This window comes from Gavialis gangeticus, unplaced genomic scaffold (assembly GCF_001723915.1).
Source record: "Gavialis gangeticus isolate Ggan-Ray unplaced genomic scaffold, GavGan_comp1, whole genome shotgun sequence".
Taxonomy (NCBI): domain Eukaryota; kingdom Metazoa; phylum Chordata; order Crocodylia; family Gavialidae; genus Gavialis; species Gavialis gangeticus.
The window spans coordinates 132657660-132677757 of NW_017729024.1; the positions used below are offsets into that span (position 1 = coordinate 132657660).

Below are 20098 nucleotides of genomic sequence, written 5' to 3' on the forward strand. Positions count from 1 at the left end.
CATACAAAGCTTTTCTCTGCGTAATTTTGAGTTTTGAGTTTTTAGTTGTGCGATTTAAAATCACGATTAATTGCAACTATTTTTTTAATTGTGCAACTAATCACAATCAAAATTTTTTAATGATTTGACATCCCTCGTTTATTGATGAGATTTCCAAGAGTTTGAGTGACATGGTTTGTTTGGTTTATCAAGAGCCTTTCTTGTTCCATATATTTTTGATTTCTTAAAGAACGCTAAACGTTAACCAGCAAAGGAAAAGAGCAATATTGCATTGACAGAAAAGCATGCTTTGTTTGGTTTCTTCAAGTTGTCTGAGCATTTGAAGATTTTAAAATGTTGAAAAAAGGACAGTCTGATATTTTTGCATTTATAAAGGAAAGTGGGAGACAGTTTGATATATTTAGAAGTGTATAACAGGAGAAAAGGCCCGAGCGTTTTTAAGAGTTAAGAACATTCAAGCAGATTTCATTGTGCCACCCCTCAAGTTTCTTTTTAGTCTGCTGTGCCTTGCTTTGATATTAGTACCCTAAAAAGAATGTGAATCCTATTTACACAACACATTGCCATCATGCAGATCCCATCATCTACTCTTCTGGAAAGCCAGGCAAGCTGTTTTTATCCATCTCCTCTGCAGTTCAGTGGATACCAAAATTTATTCTTGAAGCGATGCTCTGAAATTTGAAATTACATGCAAATTTTGACTTGGATCTTGGATTTGGTTGGAACATGAGGTGCCTGCATTTACAAGAACAGGAGTGGGTGGAAAGTGTGGGAAAGCTTTCTATTAAATAAATTCACATGACAACATCCTTCCCCATTACATGTCTGTAGAAATTTTAGATTACATACTCCTTGGGTCATTGTTATACTATAATTTCACCTACAGTATACTTACTGACTTCCTCAATCCTTTTATTTTACAGTTTTTGATCTTCTTTCATATCCCAATCAGAGACTTCTAAGAAACTTTCTACAACAAACACTTGCTGATCCTACATTGAATGAAGTGTACCTGCTCTCAACATTCAAATTGCAACCAAAGAGTACAGCCACCATATTTGGCCTATACTCTTCACTTGAGAATAGCAAGTATTTTGAATTCACAGTGATAGGACGGCTGAATAGAGGTAAGTTATTTTTGGGGGGTGGGGAACGCTTACATTCTTAAGCCATAGTTATTGACATGTCAGGTGTTGGCATTCTGTTTAGTGTTATTTATATCTATCCATGTGGTACCATTAGTTATCATTTGCTCATTGCACTTCTCAGGAAGACAGAGGATATTGCCAACACTTATCTCCCTCATAAGCTTCCGTGCACAGTACTGATACTTCTCTGCTACAAGAAGCAGGAGGTACTGCTTCTGTTTGCCAGCCAACCAGTAATGCAGAATGACTCCCAAAGAAATAAGTAGTTTTCCTTTCTTTTTTCCACTTGAGACAATCACTGTGTCTTTTTACTAAGGACTTTGGTACCTGCAGATGCTGTCCCATGCATAAAAAAGAAGGGCACTTGCTCCATTGACCCAGAAGGTTAGATTTAACTGTGAAAGATAAACATTTCTATCACTTCACAGAATCCCTTGGGTGATGGAAAGATGTTTGTTCTTCTTTATTGGAATCAGTTAATTAAGGATCAGAGTTATAGACTTGAACACAATTAAATATCAAACATGATTATCCCTCCCTGCTTTCAAGGCAAAACTTAATGTGGGAATTTGGGATACTGCCCTAGAATTATAAAGTATTGGAACCTGGCAGTCACCTAGAGGTATATCATCAGCTAGAGTAAACTATCACAGCTCCATTATTCTAGCTCACTGAAAGATCTGTAATTTACACCAGAGCAGGATCTGACCACAAACCCCACATACAATCAGATCATTTTAGCAGTTGCTCAATTTATTGAGAGATTTTTATCTAGATGTAGGGAAACTCTTATCTTGCAACCTCCCCCCACCCCCCCGGTCTATTTAATTCGAAAATTTGATCTGAACCTGAGTTCTGGCAAAACTTTCCTGAAGTCAGAGAATAAGAATGATAAGATAAGGCACTCTGTATGTGTCTGTGTGCACACAGACACATGAATGTACATGTATACTTGATTTGATTTGCAGTTATTTTGCATGGCTATGTATCTTACTATAAATTACGGAACAGACTTTGTGAACAGAGAGTCAAAAAGCCTGAGACTGAATCAATTCAATCTTCGCAGGTGAATCTATGCTGAGTAGATTGAACCAATAAGTAAGTCAACAGACATTCACTTTTGATTCTGGAAATGCAGCCACATACCTGCAGTGGCCCAGGCCTGAAGCTGAAGGGGTGCTAGAGCACGCCTCCCTGCTCAGTTGGAGCAGACAGTTTGGGCCAAAGCTAGGCTGCCAACCCTGCGAGGGAGGTGCAAAGCATCCTGGGATGCTGGATTCTGTGAGAGAAACTGATTTAACCTAAATAAGTTATTGAACTTCCATCCCAGATGCCCTGCAGATTCATTCAAGTTAAACCTGGATGGATGCAGTATCAGACTTATCTTAAACTGGTTTTGACCATTTTGAAAGCAGTTTATGTGTACTGAACTTCTGTTGTGTTACAGATTTAAACCAGTTTCCAGTCACCAGTTTTTGTCACTAGCTTATAGGTCGTGTTTATATAGGTTTTTTCCTTGAATTTCTCAGGATATTTCTATTGTATTCAAGACACATGGAGAATGCATTACTTCTCACAACTGCAAATGTTTGGGGTTGAGGCACAGTGACAGATAACATAAAGAAACTTGCTTTGCCTCTGCTCATACTCATTTTGTTCCTTCCACAGACAATCTCAGGCTACAGGGCTGTTAATTTAACACCAGTGTATATTCATTTTAGGTTTTAAAAGACTTGTTAGGAAGAAACAACTCTTCCTAAATAAGGCTGTCCACTGGAATCTGTTTGACCCCATATTATTTTTATGTGGCTTTCTTAAAACAGATTATAGTGTATTGCATGTATGTATAATATTTTTATAATAAGCTACTGCATAATTGCTTTGAAAATGTCAAGTGCACTGTATAATGGCTTTATAGTTGGCTAGAGTGGGACCTCTAATGCAGCTCACCTTAGTCATAAAGGAGTAGGGCTGCAAGGGACCTCCAGCGGTCATCTAGTACAGGGGTTCCCAACCGTTTTAGATCACAAACCACGGACCGGAAGTGACTGCGGGCCAGTCCACAGACTGGAAGTAACCATGGACCGGCAAACTGAGGGTCAGCAAACTGCAGTTCAGAAGCAACTGGCATACTGAGGAGCAGGAGCCACCCCTTTTTTATACTCAGTGTTGGCTGCCATTACACAGTATGCCAGTCACTTCTGGACTTCCGGTCTGACAGCCAACCCTTCTGTGGATCAGCAGCCAATACTTTGTTGCTCGGTACCAGGCCGCGGCCCTCGGGGTTGGGAACCTCTGATCTAGTCCAACCACCTGCCTGAGGTAGGATCATCCCAATCCAAACCATCCCATACAACCATAATCTAAACTCTACATAAGACTGCCATCAACCCTGGCACAAAGTAGACCTAACACCCTAACCTGCCATAGGTAAGCAGGGGAACCAAGGCAGCCAATGTCCTGCTTCTATAAAATGTTGTCAATATACACTCAAGAGGTCCTGGGCAGAGAGCCACACCACCTGCTACAGAGGGAGGCAAAAACTCCCACAGTCCATACCAGTCCAACCAGGGGGTAAATTCCTTCCTGACACCAAATATGGTGATCAGTCTGACCCTGAGTGGAGGGGCAAGACCCTTTAGTCAGGGACCTCCAGCTTTGTTCCTAGCAGAAGCATTGGCATACCCCATCTTAGTTACACACCTTTGTTGGCTGATGGTGTGGAATATGGAATTATACATAATATCCAGAGATTTTCAACCTTTTTTGTACCAGGACCCATTTGTAAACATCAGTGGCCAGTCCCGACCCAGTGCCCTCACTTCTGACCCACTGGCTCCTGCCCCCAGGTCTCAGTGCACCAGTGTGTGGAGCATGGGGGGGCCCCAAGCAGTCCCTGGCAGGATGGAACTCTGACAGCCTGCAAAGGAAAAACCATGGTTTCCCACGTTTCTCTCTTTCTTTAAGGAAAATCCATTTTTAAAGTTTCTTGATTCATTTATTAAGTTTGTTCACAACCCTTTCATCTAACCTGTGAGTTGCAAGAATGAGAAACACTGTTCTAGACATTGTTTTACTATTCCACAGATTAGATTTTTACCTGCATTATGGAACTATTTGTTAAATATGGTGACCTAAATAAGTGGTGAAAGCTAGACATGTAGACTTCTGAATCTGCACATATGTAGATAATACTTCAAGTTATATACCCAAGTGCTGATCTATGTAACCAAAACCAGGACCTACTTATTACTGTGCCATGTCTGAAAACTGGATTCTGCATGTTTTGCACTTATTCTGGTTTTGTCTTTGTAAATAATACTGTAAATATGTGCACATCTACAATATCTAGCTGTGATTTTTTTTCCACCCCACTTTATTTGCTAAGTCTGTGTTGAGGTCATGTTAGTACTAGAAAGGTTCGCTAACTTAACTAAATCAATATAGGTGGACTGATGAAAATTTCTAACATCAATGTAGATAACTGGTTTAATTCTTCTTGATATTGATTTAATGTAAATCACTCTAAGTGATCCAAGACAAATTAATAAACGTAAAAGCTAAACTATTTTAAGTATATCTACATTTTCAACTGAGCTAAACTGATGTTCTGTCCAGAGACCGAAATAGTTCTGTGGATTACTTCTGCTCTGTATCCAATGAGGACACTTAGAAGGTGGGATGAAGTACACCCTCAGCAAGTTTGCAGATGACACCAAGCTGGGGGAAGTAGTAGATACAGATTTCCCTCAATTTATGCGGTAGATGTGTTCCCAGGGAGCGGAGCATAAATCAAATTTGCATAAAAGCAAACCCAGTTTACAATGAAACAGATAGTGATGTGTTCCCACTGTGGTGAGGGAGGATGTGAGGCTGGGGCTAGGGAGAGTAGTACAGTGCAACCCAGTAGCTGCAAGCAGGCACTGTCTGCTGCTCCTGGGGCTGCAGCAGGTGTAGCACCAGGCTCCTTGCAGTACTCAGGGTGGGTGGCAGCCCCACTCACCCCACTTCTCCCCATTCACCCCACTGTTCTGCTTCTCACCACTCACCGCAGCCCCTGCTGTAGTGGCCCTGGGAGTGGCTAACACCAGCTGCTTGTAGCTGCTGGGCTGCACCATGCCCTGAACCACCCGGTGCCAGTGTAGCCCAGCAGCTGCAAGCAGGCGGCATCCGCTACTTCCAGGGCTGCAGCAGGGGCAGGCAGCAGCCTGCAACTGGACGAGAGCAAGATGGGGCCAGCAGTGGCACCAGGTTCTTCCCACCACTTGGCAGTGGTGCTGGGAGGGCAGGTTGCGGTGGGGCTACAGTGAATTTTGGCAGTGACATCAGCCCCCCTCCCATTGCCACAGCCCACCCTGAGTGCCAGGAAGAGCCTGGTGCCGCCACTCCCACTGCAGGCTGCTGCCCACCCCTGCTGCAGCCCTGGGAGTGGCAGACACCGCCTACTTACAGCTGCTGGGCTACACCACACCGTGGGGTTTGGGGAACAGTGCCCCAGGGGAAGTGGAGCCCTGGGGGGTCAGGGGCATGGTATGGCCCAGCGACTGCAAGCCACTAGCATTAGCTGCTCCCAGAGTAGCTGCAGCAGGGGCTGCGATAAGTGGAGCCCTAGCCCCATGGCCCTTTCCCTTTCCCTGACCCCTACCCTCTGCTCACAGCCCTTTCTTCTCCCCTCACAGACTTACCTGCTTGGGGGAGGGGGGCGTGCACCTATGCCAATTGCATAACAGTGAATTTACCTCACATATAATGAATTTCAGGTATGAAAAGGGTCATTGCGTAAGAGCAAATTCACATAAATCGAACCCACATAAATTGAGGGAAACTTGTATTTCTTTCTGACCGAGCTGTTGCTGTGTGGGTCAGTCTCTGAATATACTGCCCAAATCCAAGGATTCTGATTTAATATGCTCATGGTGTAACACAATATGCACAGAGCTGAAAGCCTGCAAGGTACTGCAATTAGCCAACCTTCTGTGTTTGTTAGTCATCCTTTTATCAAGTTCCTGGTGACTTCAGGCACGTCTGAGAAAACCTCGCATCTGGCTGTTTTTTGACATAGACCAGTAGTACTTTACCTTTTGGCCCCATGGGCCAGATGTATGACATGAGGCTGGTTTGTAAGCCAGATCAAGCCTTGGGTATGAGGATTGGGCTCTGTGCTGCCTCACCAGGATCAGACCTGCCCTGCCTCCATCTGTCCCTGCATGGCCTTCCCCCATCACTGCACACCTGGATTGGCCTCTGCATGCCCCTATTAGTCCCACACTGCCTCAGCCTGGCCCAGCTCACTGGATCAGGCCCCATGCCACTTCTGCCTGTCTTAGCGCACCTGATCTAGCATGCAGGACCACATTATCTGCCCCATGGGGCTCTCTAAGTGTCCAAAAATTTGGTAGCAGGGGAGCAGTAATTGCTGCCACAGCTCCCCCTGTCACCAGATTTTCAGCCTCATGGGGAGCCCCACAGGCAGGATGACATGGCTCCGCAGGCTGGATATGGCTTGTTGGCCAGGGGTTGAGCACCCTTGACATAGGCAATTGTTAAAATAAGTGAGACATTAATGAACTTTCCACAGATGACAAATAACATATGGATAGTTGGTGGCCTCGTATGCACCAATATAAATCAAGAGTAACTTTATCAGCCTCAGTGGAATTCCTGTGGATTTACGCTGGAGGAACTGTGAGCAAAATCTGTCTCCCTGTGTTAAGGAAATGAAAATAAATGGTTACAAGAAATTATATCAGTGTGGTGTCAGTGGAAACTTCTAAGGTTAAGAAATGCTTGGGAAGCTCACATCAGGAAGGGAGTGAAATAAAGAATCTCAAATAATATAAAGAAGCGCGAAGAATTGAAATAACAGAAGAAATGGCAACTAGGAGGCTCAAGATTACTATCTGCAGGGATCTAAAGAATGTAAGCACCCATCTACTGTTTGTTTATTAGTATAAAATATGTACATTGTTCCAATTTGCTGTATGTGTAGGAAGTAGGTCTATGCAAAGCTTTGGTAGCTGATTTGACTTGGAGGAGATTCGGCCCGATTCAGCAGCCGAATCTCCAAATCCGAATTGAATCAGGAGACCCATTACAAGATCTGAATCGATTGTCCCAGCCCCAATCCTTCCCTCGCTGTGGGGACATTGATCTGCCCCCCACTTTCCTCCCCACTTTGCCTACCACAACAGACTTACCAGCTGGAGGCAGCTGTGTCCAGTGTTGTCAAGGACTACTGCCTGTATAGTCTATGGCCAAATCTCCTAATCAAACTGAGACCATGATTTGAATCACTGAATTGAATCACTGTCCTTGTGAATTAGCCAAATCTGAATCGGAAGCAAATACTTGCTGCTTCGCAGAGGCCTAGTAGGAAGTATTTTAGCAGCTCCATCCTCATGTGACATCAAGCTCTTCTGCTTTATCTAGACTAACCTACTGGGTCATTTACAACCATCTAATAAAAGCAATAAGATGTTGTGGGGTGCTGATTTCAAAGGAGAAAAGAAGTTCATAAGTGTTGCATATATATATAATTAGCCCTGATTTGAGAAGAGATTTGAGGTGAATGTTACCTTCTTAAGATTTTGGGAAATCTGTGGTTGCATATATCTGGATTTCTCAATCAAAAGGCACATCTATGCATGCATATTAATGTGCAGCAATAAATTCTGGTGCACATTGTGCCAGAATTTATTGCTTCTAGGCACTGCAGTTACACGTGCACATGGGATACCAGGTCAGAGCAGCCCTGGCTGGCAGGGGAGCCGGGGTCAGCTTGCCAGCCTTGGGCCTGCTCTGACCCAGCTCAGTGTGCTCCAGCCAGTCCTGCCGCAGCACGAGGGTGCCCCAGTGCTGGGCTAGCTTCCTGGCAATCCCTACACTGGAACATCCTCATGTCCTATCCAGGGAAGTTGGTGTCTAGACGTGCATTGCTACGCATCAAAAAAACTCCACAGCAGGATAGTACTTGTATTTAGAAGTACTAACCTACTGCAGAGTTTATTAGTCTTCTGTGGCCTAATAGGGCCACACATGTAGAAGAGGAGGCTTGTGCTGCTGGAGCTAATTGGGCAACTCCACAGTAAATGTCTTCTGTAGATGCACCCAAAGTGACTGATATTATGAATACTGTGAACCACCCAGGTAGTCATGGCCCCAGAGGGCATTGCTGGCATGTTGGGTTGGGTGTACCACTACCCTTTGACCCCTTTACTCTAGCTGCAGAGGTTCAGCTGAGGATCCACGAATCCAGACACTGTCCTTCCTAGGTAGCTGGCCTGAGGCTTGCTCCTGGAATTACGGGCTTTCCCCCAGTCCCTAGGCTTCCTGCCCAGAGTCTAGAACTTAAATCAATAGTAATGATTAAAGAAAAGAGGTTGCACTTACCTTGTGCTTGCTGTCTGTGGTCCCCACTGTCCATGCTGTGTGTTGTGGGTCCTTTGCTTCCAGCAGCCCAGACCTAGGCATGGGCTGGTGGCAGTGTTCCCACTGGGTCGAGGGAAAGCCTGCCCAGGAATCACGCCACCTGCGTGTCCCTCCTGGTGGCAGCCTGCTCCCCACACCAGAGAATGGATCATGCAGCTGTTCCTGGCTGCTCTCAACAACCTGCATGTGCTGGGGTGAGCCCTTCCGCCCTGCTGGGGCAGCCAGGCTTCCAGTTGCCTGCAGCTGGGGGCTCTTCCCCAGCTGGGGCTGTTTGTTGCAGTTGTGCCCACCGCAGGGCTTCCAGCCAGCCTGTGCAGCTGTGGTCCAGCTGCATATGTCTCCAGTATGAGTGGAAGGGGAAGCTGTCCTGAGCCAGAGGTGGCTCAGACACACGATGGTGTGGCTAGGCCCTGTTACAGATACCACCAGAAAAAATTCCAGGTTTCCAAACTTATGCTGAATATTGCCAAATACCCTTCCTCATGTCTTAGTGAATAGTCCAACTAAGGCCAGTGGGATCTTTGAAATATTTTTAAAGTCTGAAAGAAACTATAAGCTCTGTGAATATGCTCTCCCAGTTGGTGTCATGGACCTTATAAGGACTTTATCATACCCCTTATAAGAGATTTTGTGAGGGGGAGGATTAGCAGGTAATAGTTGATGGTAATTACTGACCAGTAGGTAAAGTTTCATGATACTTTGCAAATTCAGTTTTCATAGAAGATTTTTATATATAATATGACCCATTTTTAGGATAATTTTCAATAATATTTTTTTAATTTAATACTGAGTGCATATGTGTGAGGTGCAGTTTATTATGGGAGGCAGATATGTAGGTCAGGTGGGTTGGGCATCTGACTGTTCATTATGAGAGAGCCTTAAAAGAAAAAAGAATGTAACCCTCTCTTCCGGTTGTCTTCTGATAAATCTGTGTACGTTTTCTGTTTATCATAGTGAAGCAAAGGGGAACATTGTTGAATTCTGTTCCTTTTAATGGTGCATTTGAGTACACAATTGCTGGTAGTCTATGTAGCAAGCTATATTCATTATCAAAATTTTCACTTTAGCTATGAATTTGTGGCAGAATAACTTTAGGAATGTCAGGCATAAATCTTGCTGACGGCTAACAGCAGATTGACAGTTAAACACTGCTCCACTGTCACTGTGTTTTATCGCAATACCCCGTGTTACAGTGACATTTGCTCCATCATTTGAATCACTTAAAACTGGCCTGGACAAAGCAGAGCATATTCTGTAGGCAACAATGCATCACCAGCCGGGAAATGATCAAGAGTTCTTGTCAATCTTGCCCTGTGATTCTGTGTCAAATTTATTTTCTCTACATATTTGCATATACAATCCATTTGCCCAAGTAGACATAATGAAACATACTAGAGCAGTGACAAGTATCCATAATGATCTTCCATTCAGCAGCCACTCAGGTTTTCAAACAATAACTCCAGTTTATGCTTTGCCTTCTGTTACTATTGGGTAGTCATTCTGTAGATGCACACTTTGGGTGCGTCTACAGAAGACATTTACTGTGGAGTTGCTCAATTAGCTCCTGCAGTAGTCATTATCTGTATTTTGTATTCTCTGTATCTCTGTATTCTCTCAAATAACTAGCTGCCCTCCGTTATTTGAGGAGTGATGGAAGGTTAAACTCTGTGATCTTCAACAATATCCAGCTGGCTGACGGGAAACGCCACGCAGTCCTCTTGAGGCTGAGCGGCCTGCACAGGGGATCAAGCAAAGTAGAAATGTATGTGGACTGCATGCAGGTGGATGTCATTCAGGATCTACCAAAAGCATTTTCAGGTCTATCGCAGAGTCCAGAATTTGTGGAATTACGTACTCTACAGAGAAAGGCACAGGTGAGTGCAGAAAGTTAAAGAGCAGAGCAATTAAAATATGCAGACATGTGACTGAAAGGGGCCTCTTGCTCATCAAGTCTAGTCCCCTGTTATTGCAGCAACTACAGTAGGCAAGAAGGTGCATTAACAGTGAGAAAAATAATCTGGAGAATGAATGAGTAACAGGATGGGTTTTCTCTGTGCAGGGTGAGAGACAGGCCTCCCTGTCCCAAATTCCAATTTGGGTGGCAAAACTTTGGGTGTGTTCATACTCAAGGTCTCCTGTGGTAGCAGGTTTTCTGCTCTGCTGGCAGTAACTCCACCTCTGCTGAGTGCAATAAGGCTGCTGTTCTACAATCTCATCAGCAGCTGGTACCTTCCACCCCCCTTCTTCCCTCATCAGGGTGCACTTTAACTGTGGCAGCACAGCCGCTGTGGTAGAGCTTCATAGAGCTCCCAAAAGTGTGTGGGTATGCTTGCATTCTGGTAACTACTGTCTGTCACCAGAACTTCTGGGAGCAGAGGCAGCCTAGTGTAAACTGGGCCTTTGTCTAGGTGTTACTTGGAAATCAGATTATTCGTAAATTGTTACCGCAAAGGTAAGCTCTGCATTGGCTTTCTGCAGATTTCCAGAAGAAACCATGCTTGGACTGTCTGCGTGTTGAGTGTATGTTCATATGAGGATATGGAGATGAGGATTTTGTGTGACAACTGGAATGAGGGAATATGAAGCATCCCACTGGTGCTGGGGTGATGGGATGTGATTACAGTACAACCTCATCTGTAACCAATTGTGGGGCTGATGCATGTTGCTGAGGGTTCCAAATCAACCATCCCAGGGAAGCAATATCCTCTATATACACACACAGCATGAGCTGCTTCTGTCATTGCAGAATATTGATAACGGCATGCAAAATTACTTGCCCACTGAGTGATTTCTCCTTATTACAGACATGAAAATGAGCTTTTTTTTCTAGGAAAGCTGCTAAGGCACCTTTTTTTAGTGAATCAGAACCTGTTTTTGAGCCAAAAAAAGTCTTTCCAGTGAAGCCACCAGAGAAATAGTCATTTTTTGTATAAAAATATCTGGAAGTGCTTGAATTAAAATGGTTAAAAAATACCTGTGTGGGCAAACCTTCTGGATTTTATACAGTTCAGATGGCAGTCTCTGCTCCCCATACAGTTTTGTAGAATGGATGTGCACTTTGGAGATACAGTAACATGACTGTGAAGCCAACTTGCATCTCAGTGAATTAGAGCTATTCACCCAGCAGTTAAGTCACTCACCCCATTTTGAGATTGCACATTTGATTCTTTGTTGTGGCATAGACAGATACTCTTCATTTCTTTTGTTTTTCCAGGACATTTTGGATGAGCTCAAGCTGGTTGTGAGGGGCTCCCTTTCCCAAGTAGGAAGTCTTCAAGATTGCTTTCTTCAGCAGATTGAGCCTGCAGTTCAGTACACAGGTAAGCATAGTCCAGAGATAATTCTTTCCTCTTTAAGCCATCATCCCAGGGAACCAATTATTATAGCTGCTAACATTGAAAGAAACTGTTCAAATGAGTGAGGGCAACCACAGAGAATTACAGCCAAGATGGTATCATAAAAATATTTAGGAAAGATCACAAGTGGGGGAAAATAACTGCAGTTCACTGGCAGAGTTGAGAGAGAGCCCATGCTGGCTGAGAACAGGCTTTTCTTGTTTGAAGAGGTGCTCTTCAGCTGAGGTCCTTGTTCAGCTGAGGGATAGGAAACCTGCTTCAAACAGGTTGTTTTTTTTCCTGCCTGTGGTATGGGTTGTAGATACAGTGTGAAGAACAGGGGAAACGGAATGAATAAGGCAGGGGTGTATCACAAGTGGCATGGACGGCCTCTGTGTAGCACACAGTAGACTGGGGAGAGGGCAGGCAGCACAATGGCTGATAGGGGATGGGAGAGGGAGCAGAAAACAGAGTAGCAGATCAGGCAGAAAGCACAGGATGTGAAATAGACAGCAAAGCAGCAGAACAAAGAGGTAGCACAGAAAGCAGAGCAGTTGATCAGGCAGGGGAAGTGGATTGAAGTGGCACTTGGGGAGAGTGTGGGGCTAATATGTGGCATACCTGCAAAGAAGATTGGTCCCCACTGGAATAAAGGTTGCTGTGATTCTGTCCTAGGCTGCAACAGGTGGAGGAGTAGACAGGGGAAAATAAAATGGTTCAGTGCTGTGATAGGTTTCTTAGCTGCCTGGGGGTGGGCATAGTAGAACATGCAGCTGAGGTAACATTTCTTGACAAATGTAAAACCAAAAAGGCAATTTCTAAGATCTAAGATTTTCTTGTATGAAAATATAGGATCTATTACAAACCCTCTTTTGCCTTTCTCCTCCAGGCAAAACCACAGCCTTAATCATTTAAATTGCAGTACTGTATTATGTTTTGCTTTTAGCTTTATAAATAAATCTTCTGTGACAAGTTTTTTACGTTTCCAGATATTTTTTTTCCCAAGAGGTACAGATATGTTAAGAGGTTTATGATGAAAAGTTTGTCTTGCTTTCCCCTAAATTGGCACTCATCTACAGGTACTTCAGCAGAGTGATTGGGTATTGACACACAGCACAGTGAGCAGAATTTCCAAACTGCATCCTGAGGTTGTTCCCTTCTGTAAATCTCGCTCTTGGCCTCTTGAAGATGAAGGACTTCCCTGTTTCTTTTGGCAGTTAGATGTCATCTTTTATAGGGTTTGGCTGTCCTCTGTTTTCAAGCAGGTATATGCTTTCAAATGGGCTTAATACCATTTTGAATGCAAACACCTCTGTTAATGTAATAAAAGTCTGCATGGTTAAAATCGGAGGGAGATACAAATGATCCAACAGCAATATTAATTCAGGTGCCTTGCATATCATGTACATTTCATGGTGTAGCCTTTACTACAGTAATATATCAAGTAACAAGACTTTACATTAACCAGAAAAAACAGGAAAGGAAATGCTCAGCTATTGAAGGATATAATACTGATGACTCTTAGAGAGAAGTGGATGTGCGTGTATTCTTGTATTAGTGGGAGGTACATGAGAGTGCTGGAGAGCTTATTAAGTATTGTATGTGGCTTTGACAAACTGCTCTGGGAATCAGAGGTATAGCAGGGCAGCAGTTCTGCAAAGGGCAGAGCCAGCTGCTGTGTCATCATTGGCAGCAGTGCAGCCAGGTGGTGCAGCTGTGGTGGCAGCTGTTTTTGCGCCCCATCCCTGCTTCATTTACCCCCTCCTTAGTGATGTTCCTACTGGGAGTCGTTACTCACAGCTGTGGCATCAGAACTCCTTTGATATACCCTTTAGGAGGGCAGGAGGTTTGAACAATGCTCCTGTGATCCTGGGCAGTGAATATGGTGATGCTAAACAGAGGCTGAGGAGGTACATCCAGGCCCTGTCATGGTAGTCAAGAAGATTCAGTGCTAAACTGACCTTTTTTAGGAGATGGAATTAGGTTTTAGCATTTAATTACAGACCCACTAGCCTCATTGACCAGTGGTAGTGGGGCTGCTGGCCAACAAAGAACAGCAAGAATTGGTTACCATTACCATCATCCATATTTAAGCATAATAGAGGTTTTTTGTGTGAATACACAGCACCTTTCTGAAAGGCACGGTAGGACTTTGGTGGTCCAGATATCCTCAGATGGGCATTCAGCTTGGCTCACGATCACCAGATAGTTATGGAGGTGGTTGATTCAGACATAAAGGGTACGTTTACATGACACAGTACAATGTTAGGCAGAGGTGCCTAAGCAATAGATCCCTGTTATTGTGGGGTGCTAATTGATTGTGCTGAGAAGCAGGGTACATTAGCCTGGGCAGAACACTATGCTGATGCAACTAGACTGCTTTTTGGTACCTGAACTAGTCCTTGTATCCCTGCATGGCACTGTGTAGAAATGCCACAGAGACAGATTGTCTCCTGCTTCATCCAAAATCTTCTTGGAATATATGAACTTACTTAGAATGTGAGTTCTGGAGATGATGGGGATGGGATTGTTAAATGGAGCTCATTATTCGTCTTTGATATAGTTTTGGAGTCGTCAACAATGACTATTCTGAGTGACTCTGGTTTCCATGTGGTTGATAATTTTTCAAGTTTAGCTCCAGATTTCGTAGCTTCCATGATAACCATTGTCATGACAACCAAGTGGTTATTGACTCAAAATGTTTAGCTGGACACAGTCTGAATCAGATCCAGATGTTAATCTTTTCCCAGCATGGTGGGAGAGGGGGAGGGCAAAGGGTTGGCTAGTAGATGAATGCAACTGCATACCCCCTGATTACATCTGCCTTGCCCCAGCTCCCTCCTAGAACAAGCTGCCACAGAATGCTATTTTGCAGCAGTGGCTGAGAGACCTCATAAAAAACCTCCTTGATGCCTGTTTCCTGCACTGGGACTTCAGACTTCCTGCTGCACTTAGGGTCTACTTAGGGATTTGGCTTTAAATGTAGATGAAAAATTACAATGAAAAGCACCATTTTTCTTGCAAATTCAGATACTAAACACTTCAAAACTGTGTACAATTCATGACACTAAAATCTAGTGGTCCACCGTAATGTTTAATGATATATAAAAATAAAATGTTCCAAACTGATCTGGTTTTGATTTAAAGGTTGGCTGACAAAAAAACATGTGAAACCTTTAGAATTTTACCTTTTCTGCAGAGTGTAATCAATAATAACTAAACCAATTCTTTGTCTATGTCTGGCCTGACATCCTGCATACCAAGTTCTAGTCTTAACTGTTTTTGAAACAGCACAAGATATTGTCTCCCAAAACAATAAAAGTTGTGACTAGAACAAAAGCTTAATGATTATTGCAGTTCCAGGTTATTTCAGCTTGTTTATTATTTCAGTGAGAAAAATCTGAAATGAAGAGGAGACGGTCAATACCTGAGAAAATGGTCAAGGCCTCCAGCATATTTGGGAACAATATAGAAATGCTTTCAAGAACAAAACAATTTAGTAAACACCATTAAACAAATTCTTAATGGGAGTATTCTCTACTAGAACAGATAAACCTGCAAGAAGCCATTTAGCATAACTCCTAAATATTCTGCCTTCCTAGAATGCAAAACATGCGAGTCCTGCTTTGACAACTTAAATTTAAGTTGCAGTAACAGAATGCTTTAGATGAGTTCTCTCTTGAGTAGGTCAACTCAGTTGTGAATTATAAACAGTAACACAAAGATAGATCAGTGCCATGCTATAGCAGATTCTTATGGACCCCTCTACACGTGCAAGTAAAAGGCATGACTGAATCTATTGGGTGAGCCACGTGTGTGCGTGGCAGGAGGTACGATGGTGGGATTGGGTGTTAGATTCAGTCACACCTTGTTGTCCATGTAGGGGGCTCCTTTACTAAGGAGGCTCCCAGATGCAGGGACCATGTGCAGCTGGGACCAAGAGTCCTGCACCGGACAGGGCTCTCGGTCCTGGCTGCCCATGAGGTGCAGCTGGGATCAAAAATCCCTGCACCTGACAGCTGCAGGACACTGATGTGGCATCCCAGCCACAGGTGCCTGAAACACCCCAGGGCTGGGAGATTGCAGCAGCTGTGATCTCCCAGTTACTGCCTGGAGTGTCTCTGCACTAGGGGTGTGCAAAACAGGCCCTATTCAATTTGGATTCGGCCTGAATTGGGGACAGTGATTTGATTTGTTGATTCAGATCACTGGCCCTGATTCGGTGCTGATTCGGAGAATCAGTGATTTGGCCAAAGACACAGCTTTAAATGTTTTTTCTACATACCTCAAGGTACCAGGCATGGCTTGTGAATGCTGCGATGCTGGGGCAGATGGAGCACCCCACAGAAGTGCAGGGGAACCTCTTGCGTACTCTCCGGTGGACCTGAAAGTGGACTGAAAGTGCTTCTGGTCCACTTCCAAGTGTGCTTCCGAGCGTGCTGGGGACCTGCCCCTGCCTGCTACCTAGAGGCATGTAGAAAAAACATTTAAAGCTGTGTCTATGGCCAAATCACCAAATCTCTCCAAATTTCTCTGATTTGGAGGGTTCCAATTCAATCTGGAGAGATTAAAAGGTCCTCTGATTCAATTTGGATTTGGAGATTCGGCCACTGAATTGGGCCGAATCTTCACCAAACTGAAGCTTCGCACAGCCCTGCCCTGCACCCCTGCCACTGAGAGACCTCATTGGTTGCAGTCTTCTAGCTGTGGTTGTTCATTGTGCTCCTCAGCACCTAGGGGACTGCAGCAGCTGTGGTTTCCCAGCTTCAGACTGCCTACATAGTGCAAATAAAAGCTGATAGAAACCAGCTATAAGGTTATTACACATTTTCGAGCAATAATTGTATAGGTGGTTGGACCATTTTAAGGTGCAATAGGTAATTTGCATGCGCAGCCAGTTGAAATGTATTTTGCAATTAACAAGGCAATTGTGCAATAGATATAATGTGTAGAGGGGGCCATATGTTTCACTTATTGGTTCAGATGTGAATCAGGTGGGTAGGGATAGTTGTTGATACTATTTTAGGGCTTAAGGTTTAAAGTAATCATATGCCCTGGTGCTAGGAGAGTCCTGTTTTTGATGGGGGTTTTTGCACATGATAGCCTGTCTCCTAGACATTTGTTTAAAGACACATGAAGTATTTCCATTTTCATTTAATTAATGTTTTTTTCACAATGTTTTGCTATGCTGAGTAGAACATGCTTTTTCTTTACTGGGAACAAACAGTTCCATGGAAATAGTCTTTAGAGTGATGAATAGAGTTTGGAAGGAAGGGTCAAATAAGCCTAGATGCTATCAAAGCTGTTCTTTCATTACAAGTGAATGTTATTAACGCATGACCAGAACATCAGGATAAACTCATTCAAGACACTAAGTGACCGGAAAAAGTCGTCTGAGACGTGTGCTTGTGTTGCTGTTGAGGTAGAAACTTTTTCTTATGTATGGCTATGTTGTGACTATAAAAAACATGCCTCAATGTGTCTCTTTTTTATTTTGAAAACATGATCACCTTAACTAAAGTTGGTGGTTTCAGTCTCATTACAGCCAGTAAAACAGTATTCACTGCCATATACTTAGACTTGGCAAAGAGCCCAGAATAAGTATAGCGGTCTAGTACTTTTGAAGAGCACCGTGTTCACACAGATGCTTTGCTAAAATTTAAAAATAGATGCTATGCTTCCATTAAGCATTCCGTTAAGCACAATGTAACCAGGTGCAGTTCAGTAAGGATAAATACACAGTGCTTCATCTGGGGAGAAGTAACCTGCAATATGAGTATAGGTTAGGAGGAGACGTCTTGGCCAGCATAATGGCTGAAAGGGACCTTGGGGTTACAGTCGATCACAGAATGAACGTGAGCTGCCAGTGCAACACTAGTCAACAGAGCTAATAGCACACTGGGATGCATTAGCTGATGCGTCGCAAACAAGGCTAAGGAAGTGATACTTCCTCTCTATTCGGTGTTGGTGAGACCCCAGCTGGTGGAGTACTGTGTCCAGTTCTGGGCACCGCAGTTCAAAAAAGATGTAGAGAATCTTGAAAGAGTCCAGAGAAGGCCACAAGATGATCAAGGGCCTGGAGGACAAACCTTATGAGGAAAGACTAAGGGATCTGGGACTGTTCAGCCTGGGGAAGACAAAACTGAGCAGGGACCTGGTGGCAGTCTATAAGCATTTAGGGGGTGAATATTGGCAGCTGGGAGGAAAAACTGTTCACTAGGGTGCCCCAGGGGAGGACAAGGAGCAATAGCCATAAACTGTTAGAGGATGGTTTCAGGTTGGATGTAAGGAAGAACTATTTTATGATAAAGATGATCAGAATCTGAAATAGACTTCCCAAGGAGGTGGGGCAATCCCCAGCCTTGGAAATCTTCCAGAGGAGACGGGACAGACACCTTGCTGGGATCATTTGATCTCGGCAGTATTTCTGCCCAGAGCAGGGGGTTGGACTCAATGATCTTTCATGGTCCCTTCCAGCCCTTAATTTCTCTATTATGATCTCTACTATGTGATTTCATATGGCTGATACAATGAGTTACCTACTTTCACTCTTTTTTTAGACTGACTTCTTTCTGGATTTCTGCAATAGTACTGGAAAATGAACAAATGCTACTCTGTGTTTTTCTCTTTAATTTCTGTCTTTACAGGTGATTTCAATAGGCAGTTAATGAGTCAAATGATGCAAATGAACCAAATACTGGGAGATGTGAAAGACCTTCTCAGACAGCAGGTATAGTAGGAAGCTATCAGTGCAAAATTCTGAAATCCAAAACAGAATTGATTTTACTTTCTGTATACTGAGGAGGAAGCTAGAGGAGAAGACCCAGTTATGCAGATCTGGTGGCCAGAAACTCCTGCATATAAGGTGTAGAGGAACCATAGCCAACAGTCTATCCCAGAGCCTAGATAAATGTATTCTCATGCTCATAAAGGGAACCAAATTCATCCCACAATTTTGTTAGGTCTCCATGGAGTGACACCAGGGACAAATTTGATTCTGGGTGCGTCAATACTAGTGTATTGCCATTTCACAAAAGAAACATTATTAAATGTAGGCTTGGTTTCTACAGTTCTTTTGCCCCTGGGCAATAAAGCTGTTAAGCATCTGTTTAAATCAACCTTTGTTCAGCAAAGTGCTCAAACGCAAGCTGAACTTTAGACACATGTTTAAGTCCCATCAAAGGCAATGTGACTTAAACTCATGCCTACGGTTGAGCTTGTGTGTAAGCATTTTGTTAATCATGGCTATAATACTTACTACCATGTGTAGCCTTGTGGACACCAGTATAGACCAGTCATCCATACAGAGGCCTAGAAATGTTTGTGAACCTAGTGCTTGGATTTTTGAGCTTTGTTGGCGTAAAACTATGTCATTGAAAGATCCCTTTTGTATCTGTGATGGTTTTATTGACATCAGGATAAAATAACATGGTACTGTTGGCAGGCAGGGGCAAATTAGAGCTATCCAGATCTAAATCAGTACTCATTCTCTATATCCTAAAGGTGAAGGAAACAACTTTTCTGAGAAATACCATAGCTGAATGCCAAGCATGTGGTAAGTAACTTGGTATATCTGTTTTTCTTGTACAATTAAAACAAGACAGGAGAAGATGTACAAGTGTTTTAAAACAATATCCATTGAATTGCCAAGCTCTAGCTGAGAATACCAAAATTACCCTGCCGGCAGTTTCTTCCCTTTTAAATTAATGGGGGCTGTAGCACTTCCTTTGATTGCGCAGGTGGCAGTATAACTCATGGAAAGAAGCAGACTTAAGCAGTTGGGTTGGAAGCCATTTAACATTTTACGGGTTAAGGCCAATACTTCTTATTCTGCTTTGAAAATCACTGAGCACTGATGCCATGTGTTCCCTCAGAGATGCACAACTTAATAAACACATTAAGAACCCTAATGGAAGAATAAGCAGGCAGCCCCATTCTGAGACAGCTGGCATATCCAGGCTAATTTGAGCTGTTCCAATGTGTCCTGCATTGCAGTTATTTAAGCCCGAGATGACAAAGGCTCTAGTAACAGAAGCTAGGTCTGTGTCTAGAATAAATGGACAGTTCGGCTAGATGGTGAAGATAATAAAAGTCTTCGTAAATGCTACTGTGATACAGTCATCCATCATGTTAGCGATCCCTTTAAAACAGGGGTGGGCAAAATGCGGCCCAGGGGCCAGATGCAGC

General features: G+C 43.6%; 1 protein-coding gene and 1 long non-coding RNA gene across 2 annotated transcripts in view; one reads left to right on the forward strand and one right to left on the reverse strand.

The window, feature by feature from the left end:
- Window positions 1-20098, forward strand: part of THBS4 (thrombospondin 4) — an 86083-nt gene that overhangs the window by 19388 nt on the left and 46597 nt on the right. Inside the window, exons 2-6 of the mRNA XM_019517746.1 lie at window positions 924-1127; window positions 10203-10450; window positions 11791-11896; window positions 18559-18641; window positions 19415-19466. Coding sequence (XP_019373291.1) covers window positions 924-1127; window positions 10203-10450; window positions 11791-11896; window positions 18559-18641; window positions 19415-19466 — 693 coding nt within the window. The remainder of the gene's footprint in view (window positions 1-923; window positions 1128-10202; window positions 10451-11790; window positions 11897-18558; window positions 18642-19414; window positions 19467-20098) is intronic.
- Window positions 10198-11805, reverse strand: LOC109297745. The gene is made up of 2 exons (XR_002097402.1): window positions 11717-11805; window positions 10198-10309 (listed from the first exon to the last, which is right to left on the reverse strand). It is a non-coding gene; the product is annotated as an uncharacterized LOC109297745 (long non-coding RNA).